This window comes from Peromyscus leucopus, chromosome 1, assembly GCF_004664715.2.
Source record: "Peromyscus leucopus breed LL Stock chromosome 1, UCI_PerLeu_2.1, whole genome shotgun sequence".
Taxonomy (NCBI): Eukaryota; Metazoa; Chordata; class Mammalia; order Rodentia; family Cricetidae; genus Peromyscus; species Peromyscus leucopus.
The window spans coordinates 41,533,572-41,542,010 of record NC_051063.1 but is presented as its reverse complement, the minus strand read 5'-3'; the positions used below and the strand labels follow the sequence as shown (position 1 = coordinate 41,542,010).

Sequence of the window (8,439 nt, the reverse complement as noted above, 5' to 3'; positions counted from 1 at the left end):
AAGGAAGAATTACCTGGTTTCTTAGTAGGTGATCAGAGGCTATCAAAACTTTGAGAGTAAGGGAGCTTGAAGAAAGAATTTTCTCTCCAAATATCAGAAGAATTGAACAGATCTTTAAAATTGTATCTAGTGGTGCTGGAGATATACTTCAGTTACAAGAGTCTTTGCTGGCATATACACTGGGTTTGAGCCCCAGCACCAAGTAAGCAAAGTGTAGTAGCACATGCCTGTAATCTTAACACTTAGGTAGAAGCAGAACCCAAAGTTCAAGGTCATCCTTGGCTGCATAATGAATTTGAGACCTGCCCAGGATACATGACGCCCTGTCTAAAAAAGTAACTAACGTAATAAAATAAACAAAATGAATCTAGGAAGAACAAGTATAAGAAGAACAAGAGGTTTTATTGCTATATCACAATTGGGAGCCGCAGCATGACATGGTCCTCCATTCTTAATTGGAGTATCACTCCTTTCTCTAAAAATAACTTTTGACCATCCATTTTAATGCAAAAATTCCAGAATAAAAGTTGTCTTTATGGTCTAGGTCCCAGTCCATGCCTTAGTGAGAAAGCTTTGAATCTAGGTAGGAAGGAGTGGGTGCTAATAGTTGGACCGGAACTAGAACCAGGAGCTGCTCTGCAGAGTGACTGTGGAAGAAGTCAGTCCACAGGCCTGTAGGCAAAGGCTGCCCTTACTGTTCAGCAAGAGGCTCATGCATCATGGATAGCACCTGGGACCCAGGAAGCAGAGTGATAAGTGTGACAGCTGGCTGTCTCAATGATTAGTCCAAAGGCAGAATGTGGAGGCCACTGTGCCACTCCAAAAAAGCTGCAAATGTAGAGGCACAGGTGTATAGTCTGATGGTCTAGATTATCTGACAGAGATGTGGGGAGTAAGCTGTTTTCTAGAGACCAGAAGGACTAAGTGCTGAGATATTTCTAGGAATGACATCTTTGTTTAAATTACTCTTTTAGTCTGGATACTAACAGTGTATGATATTTCCAGCTGAAAATGAGAGCAGGAGGCATGAGTGACTCATCCAAGTGGAAGAAGCAGAAAAGGTCCCCTCGGCCTCCACGTCATACAACCAAAGTCCTACCAGGTTCAGAGCTGCCCACTCCAAATGGAGCCACCTTGTCCTCTAACCTTACTAGTGAGTGCCCTGGTTGCTTCTTCTGATGAAAACAGATAGAAAAGATCCTTTCTTTCTCAGGGAGGGGATCTGAAATGGAAAGCCAATCCATCTTTCTGCAAAGAACAGAGAGTCAAACTGTGACCATTTAACAACCCTGTATGACCTCAGGTTGAGCATTCAGTCTAAGAAGCAAGACCCTGGTACTGTAGAGGATGCTTTACTCACAGGGCTTCTCTTCAACTTCAAGTTCCATCCTGTCCTTGTCAGGTGGCATGCCTTTCATCGATGTACCTTCATCCATCTCCTCTGCAAGTTCAGAAGCTGCCTCAGCAGTGGTCAGTCCCTGTACAGACAGTGGCCTGGAATTATCCTCCCAGACCACCTCCAAGGAGGACCTCACTGACTTGGAGCAAGCTGGCTCCCCAAGGGAAAGTGCAGCCACAGAGCCTGGGAGCAATGAGATAGGAGTTTCCGATCAGCTTGACCCGCAGGTATGACTGATCCCTGAATGTCCCTCTTCAATTTGTTACTGTTGGAGCTGGCTTGTCCTTTTGGGTTTTGAACCCAAGCCTTGTCTTAAAAGAAAATTGGGCTCAAAAAAAAAAAAAAAAGTGATACATGTCTTTAATCACAGCACTTGGGAGGCAAGTGGATCTCTGTGAGTTAGAGGCCAGCCTGGTCTACAAATCAAGTTCTAGGACAGCCAGGGTTATACAGAGAAACTCTGTCCTGAAACAAAAAAAAAAAAAAAAAAAAAAGAGGAGGAGGAAAGTTGGGATAGGGAGTCTTCCCATTTCCCAGAAAACGCACACCGTGACTTGCTGTGAAAAGGCAGTGTCGAAATGGGAGCATCTGACAACAGGGCGGGAAGACGGCTTTCACAGGAAGGTAATCACCTAAATGGTGAGCAGGTGCAAACTTTTGCACCTGTCGAGTGCTGTCACCCGAGATCAGTGTTGCCTCAGATGGCACTGGGCCATCTTACATCGATTCCTAAATCAATGATCTATGGTCCATTGAAGACAGCTTGGAAACATATACTTTAGGGGAATAAATTCTAAGTTGTTCTTGCCTCATCTCTGTTCCTCTATCTGACTGCTGCTGGTCATAGCAGGAAGGGGCTCATGTGGAAAAGGCCCAGTCAGCATCGGTGGAGTCTATCCCTGAAGTGTTAGAGGAGTGCACATCCCCTACTGACCACTCGGCCTCTTCCTCTGTCCACGACATGGATTATGTCAATCCCCGGGGCGTTCGCTTTACCCAGTCCTCCCAGAAGGAAGGTAGGTACTCTCTGGAAGGCTCTGCCCAATCATCTGCCCCATCCTACCAGAAAAACTTTCTGAACCTAGACCAACCCGGATGAAGGTGACTACTACCTCCAAGTCCCATTTTCTATACAGGAAATGGAATCGTACTATAAAACTATTGGCATGGGTGGAACCTTTCCCTAAGTCATTCAGAGAAGGACTTTGGGAGACTATAGGAAGAGAGAAGGAACAGTATAAAGCTTGGGACTTTTAACAAAAATCCTTGATTCAGATTTCACCCAATAAGAGATGGGTAGTGGGGCGCTGGGGATTTAGCTCAGTGGTGGAGTGCTTGCCTAGCAAGCGCAAGGTCCTGGGTTCAGTCTTCAGCTCTGAAAATAAAATAAATAAAATTAAAAATTTTTTTTAAAAATTAAAAAAAAAAGAGATGGGTAGTGGATCCTTATCCTTGAAGGAAATTAATTTATGAAATTGCTACAGATAGGGCTGGAAGATGGCTCAGTGGATGAGATTGCTTTTCTGCAAGCTTGAGGATCTGAGTTCAAATCCCTGGCACCCATGTAAAGAGCTAAGCATGGCTGCATATGCCTGTAACCCCAGCATTGGATATGCAGACATGTGGGTCCTGAGAGTTTGTTGAAACAGTGAGTTTCCAGTTCAACGAGAGACCCTGTTTAAGGCAGTGAAACAGAATGATAAAAGAAGACATCTGACATCCTGCTATGACTTCCATATACACATGCTCAGGCACATACAACTGCACACCACACATGCACATGACATCCCCCACCCATGCACCCCCATACACACACACACACACACACACACACACACACACACACACACACACACAGTTTTTCTCTGGATGACACAAGTCAAGTATTATTGAGCAGCCAGGATATATCTTAGTGTTCCTGTTCTCTCCACCTTCCCAGGCACAGCTTTGGTTCCCTATGGTCTTCCCTGCATCCGTGAGCTCTTTCGTTTCCTTATCTCCCTCACAAACCCACATGACCGCCACAACTCAGAAGTTATGATCCACATGGGACTGCATTTGCTGACGGTGGCTCTGGAGTCAGCCCCTGTAGCCCAGTGCCAGACCCTCCTGGGTCTCATCAAGGATGAGATGTGTCGCCACCTATTCCAGGTAAGACTAGATTGTTCAGGGTTGGAGAGATGTCTCAACAGTTAAGAACACTGGCTACAGCTGGGCGGTTTAATCCCCACACTTGGAAGACAGAGGCAGGCAGATCTCTGTGAGTTCAAGGCCAGCCTAGTCTACAGAGCTAGTTGCAGAACAGTCAGGGCTGTTGCACAGAGAAACCCTGTCTTGAAAAAAAAAAAAAAAAAAAAAAAACCAAAAAACCGCTGGCTGTTCTTTCAGAGGACCTGGGTTCGATTCCCAGCAACCACATGGTATCCCATAGCTGTCTGTAACTCCAGTTCCAGGGAACCTGACACCCTCACACAGACATGCAGGCAAATCACCAATGTACATAAAATAAAAATAAATAAATCATTTTTTTAAAAAAATGTGATTGCTCAGAGACCTTGGTCATTTTTTGAGACTGAGAAGCCAGAGAACCCTATGATTATCATCCTGAGAAACCACCTCCCTTTCAGTTGGCCAGAAGTAACAGTAAAACTCTCCAAGGAGTTGAGGAAGTAACCGCTAAATTGAGAATCTGTCAGAAAGCCAGGTGTGGTGGTCCGTATCTATAATCCAGCACTACGAGGGAAGGGCAGGAAGATAAGGAATTCAAGATCATTCTCAGCTCCTTAGTGAGTTCAAGACCAGCCTGAGCTACATGAGACCCTATCTCAGAAAAACAGAAAGAGGCCAGCCTGATGGCTCAGTGGGTTAAAGCATGTGCTCTCAAACCTGACATGCTCTGTCTGATTCCTGGGACCTAGACAGTGGACGGAGAGGAGCAGCTACCGGGGTTGTACCTCTTCAGGTGTGTCCCTGCTCCCTCTCCTACACACAGACAAACCAGTGTAAACCAACACTTTTAGAGCTGACAGCAGGAAACACTGACTGATGAGTTCCCTTAGAACACAGGCGCTCTGTGGCAGCTGCGCAGGGCTGCTCTCCTGCGTCTCCACTTCTTTCTCCTCAGTCTCAGAACCTCATGGCTTCTCACTCTCTGACCCCCAGCTCCTCAGCGTAGAGCGGCTGAACCTGTACGCTGCTTCCCTACGAGTATGCTTCCTACTCTTTGAGAGCATGCGGGAGCACCTCAAGTTCCAATTAGAGGTGAGTTCCTGACCTTGGAAGAAAAACAAAACAGGGAAGTGTATTATCAGTGGGGCCTGCTCAATCTATCAATTGTGCTGTAGAGATAGATTTTTAAAATTGTTTTTTTAAGTATTTATTTATTTATTTATTTATTTATTTATTATGCATACAGTGTTCTGCCTGCATCCCTGCAGGCTGGAAGAGGGTACCAGTTTTCATTATAAATGGTTGTGAACCACCATGTGGTTGCTGGGAATTGAACTCAGGACCTCTGGAAGAACAGCCAGTTCTCTTAACCTCTGAGCCATCTCTCCAGCCCTAAAATTGTTTTCTTTTTTTTCCTTTTCTTTCTTTATTTTTCTATCATCAGCTTGATACAGTATAAATTCTTATCCTAATAGTGAGATGTTTCATTGAGGCTTGCCCAGTGATTGAGTAAAACCAAAACTTATTATAAGCCACAGTCATCCTAGTGTCCCTCCTGCTATATAGCCTCCATGGTTCTGTGGGTTGTAGTCTGATTGTTCTTTATTTTATATCTAGTATCCACTTGTGAGTGAGTACATACCATATTTGTCCTTCTGGGTTTGGGTTACGTCACTCAGGATGATATTTTCTAGTTCCATCCACTTGCCTGCAAATTTCATGCTGTCGCCGGGCAGTGGTGGTGGTGCACGCCTTTAATCCCAGCACTCGGGAGGTAGGGGCAGGCGGATCTCTGTGAGTTCGAGGCCAGCCTGGTCTACCAAGTGAGTTCCAGGACAGGCTCCAATGCTATACAGAGAAACCCTGTCTCAAAAAAAAAAAAAAAAAAAAAAAAAATCATGCTGTCATTGTTTTTCTCTGCTGAGTAGTACTCCATTGTGTATATGTACCACATTTTCTTCATCCATTCTTCAGTTGACGGTTGTTTCCAGGTTCTGACTATTACAAATAGTGCTGCTATGAACATAGTTGAGCATGTATCTTTGTGGTATGATTGAGCGTTCCTTGGGTATATGCCCAAGAGTGGGATGGCTGGGTCTTGAGGTAGATCGATTCCCAATTTTCTGAGAAACCGCCATACTGGTTTCCACAGTGGTTGTACAAGCTTGCATTCCCACCAACAGTGGAGGAGTGTTCCCTTTGCTCCACATCCTCTCCAACATTGACTGTCATTGGTGTTTTTGATCGTAGCCATTCTGACAGGTGTAAGATGGTATCTCAGAGTCATTTTGATTTGCATTTCTCTGACGATTAAGGATGTTGAGCATTTCTTTAAATGTCTTTCAGCCATTTGTGGTTCTTGTTTTGTGAATTCTCTGTTTAGCTCTTTAGCCCATTTTTTAATTGGATTGTTCAGTATTTTGATGTCTAGTTTCTTGAGTTCTCTATATACTTTGGAGATCATTCCTCTGTCAGATGTAGGGTTGGTGAAGGTCTTTTACCATTCTGTTGGCTGTCTTTTTGTCTTATTGACCATGTCTTTTGCCCTACAAAAGCTTCTCAGTTTCAAGAGATCCCATTTATTAATTGTTGTGCCCAGGGTCTGTGCTGTTGGTGTTATATTTAGGAAGTGATCTTCTGTGCCAATGTGTTCAAGAGTACTTTCTACTTTCTCTTCTATTAAGTTTAGTGTAAATGGGTTTATGTTGAGGTCTTTGATCCACTTGGACTTGAGTTTTGTGCACCGTGACAGATATGGATCTATTTGTAATCTTTTACATATTGACATCCATTGTATACTTTTGGCTTCTTTTTCAAAAATTAGGTGTTCATATGTGTGTGGATTAATGTCAGGGTCTTCAATTCGATTCCATTGGTCTGTATGTCGGTTTTTATACCAGTACTGTGGTGATATTATGTCCCCAAAATATTGTGCACCCTAATAAACTTATCTGGGGTCAGAGAACAGAACAGCCTCTAGATACAGAGGCCAGAAAATGGTGGCACTCACACCTTTAATCCTAGCCTTCTGGAGGCAGGCATCCATCTGGATCTCTGTGAGTTCAAGGCCGCACTGGAAACAGCCAGACGTGGTAACAAGAGCCTTTAATCCCAGGAAGTGATGGCAGAGTGGTATATAAGGCGTGAGGACCAGGAATTAGAGCTGGTTAAGCTTTTAAGCTTTTGAGCAGCAGTTCAGCTGAGATTCATTCTGGATGAGGATTCAGAGGCTTCCAGTCTGAGGAAACAGGATCAGCTGAGGAACTGGCGAGGTGAGGTGGCTGTGGCTTGTTCTGCTTCTCTGATCTTCCAGCATTCTCCCCAATACCTGGCTCCAGGTTTGTTTTTATTAGTAAGACTCTTTAAGATTCATGCTACACAGTACCAAGCTGTTTTTATTACTATAGCTCTATAGTAGAGTTTGAGGTCAGGGATGGTGATGCCTCCAGAGGTTGCTTTATTATGCAGGATTCTTTTAGCTATCCTGGGTCTTCTGTTTTTCCATATGAAGTTGAGTATTTTTCTTTCCAAGTCTGTGAAGAATTGTGTTGGGATTTTGATGGGGATTGCATTGAATCTGTAGATTGCTTTTGGTAAGATTGCCAATTTTACTTTGTTAATCCTACCTATCAATGAGCATGGGAGATCCTTCCATTTCCTGATATCTTCTTCAGTTTCTTTCTTTAGAGATTTAAAGTTCTTCTCAAAAAGATCCTTCACTTGTTTAGTTAGTGTATCCCAAGATATTTTATATTATTTGTGGCTATTGTAAAGGGTGATGTTTCTCTGACTTCTTTCTCTCTCAGCCCTTTTATCATTTGTATATAGGAGGGCTACTGATTTTTTGAGTCCATCTTGTATCCTGTCACATTACTGAAGGAGTTTATCAGCTGTAGGAGTTCCCTGGTAGAATTTTTGGGGTCACTTATGTATACTCTCATATCATCTGCAAATAGTGAAAGTTTGACTCCTTCCTTTCCAATTTGTATCCCTTTGATCTCCTTTTGTTGTCTTATTGCTCTAGCTAGAACTTCAAGTACTATATTGAATAAATATGGGGAGAGTGGACAGCCTTGTCTTGTTCCTGATTTTAGTGGAATTGCTTTGAGTTTCTCTCCGTTTAATTTGATGGTGGCTGTTGGCTTGCTGTAAATTGCTTTGTTATGTTTAGGAATGTTCCTTGTATTCCTGCTCTCTCTAAGACCTTTATCATGAAGGGGTGTTGGATTTTGTCAAAGGCTTTTTCAGCATCTAATGAGATGATCATGTTGTTTTTTTTTTCCTTTCAGTTTGTTTATATGGTGTATTGCATTGACAGGTTTTCATATGTTGAACCATCCTTGCATCCCTGGGATGAAACCTACTTGGTCATGGTGGATAATTTTTTAGATGTATTCTTGATTCAGTTTGCCAATATTTTGTTGAGTATTTTTGCATCAATGTTCATGAGGGAAATTGGTCTGTAATTCTCTTTCTTTGTTGCATCTTTATGTGGTTTGGGTATCAGGGTAATTGTAGCCTCATAAAAAGAGTTTGGTAATGTTCCTTCTGTTTCTATTGTGTGGAACAATTTGAAGAGTATTGGAATTAGTTCTTTGAAAGTCTGGTAGAATTCTGCACTGAAACTATCTGGTCCAGGGCTTTTTTTGGTTGGGAGATTTTTGATGACTGTTTCTATTTTTTTAGGGGTTATTGGTCTATTTAAATAGTTTATCTGGTCTTGATTTAACTTTGGTATGTGGTATCTGTCCAGAAAATTGTCCATTTCTTCCAGATTTTCCAATGTTGTGGAGTACAGGTTTTTTGAAGTATGACCTGATGATTCTCTGGATTTCCTCATTGTCTGTTGTTATGTCTCCCTTTTCATTTCT

General features: G+C 42.8%; 1 protein-coding gene across 6 annotated transcripts in view; it reads left to right on the top strand.

The window, feature by feature from the left end:
- Window positions 1-700: 700 nt before the first annotated feature.
- Gbf1 (golgi brefeldin A resistant guanine nucleotide exchange factor 1) overlaps window positions 701-8,439 on the top strand; it is a 41,764-nt gene continuing 34,025 nt past the window's right edge. For 3 of the 6 annotated variants that reach the window (XM_037206452.1, XM_037206453.1, XM_037206448.1), the window contains exons 1-5: window positions 703-1,153; window positions 1,403-1,626; window positions 2,247-2,415; window positions 3,339-3,550; window positions 4,562-4,660. In XM_037206452.1, coding sequence (XP_037062347.1) covers window positions 1,012-1,153; window positions 1,403-1,626; window positions 2,247-2,415; window positions 3,339-3,550; window positions 4,562-4,660 — 846 coding nt within the window. In that variant the 5' untranslated portion in view covers window positions 703-1,011. Of the gene's footprint in view, window positions 1,154-1,402; window positions 1,627-2,246; window positions 2,416-3,338; window positions 3,551-4,561; window positions 4,661-8,439 lie in introns of all 6 variants that reach the window. The other 3 variants (XM_037206456.1, XM_037206450.1, XM_037206460.1) reach the window with 2 other exon arrangements.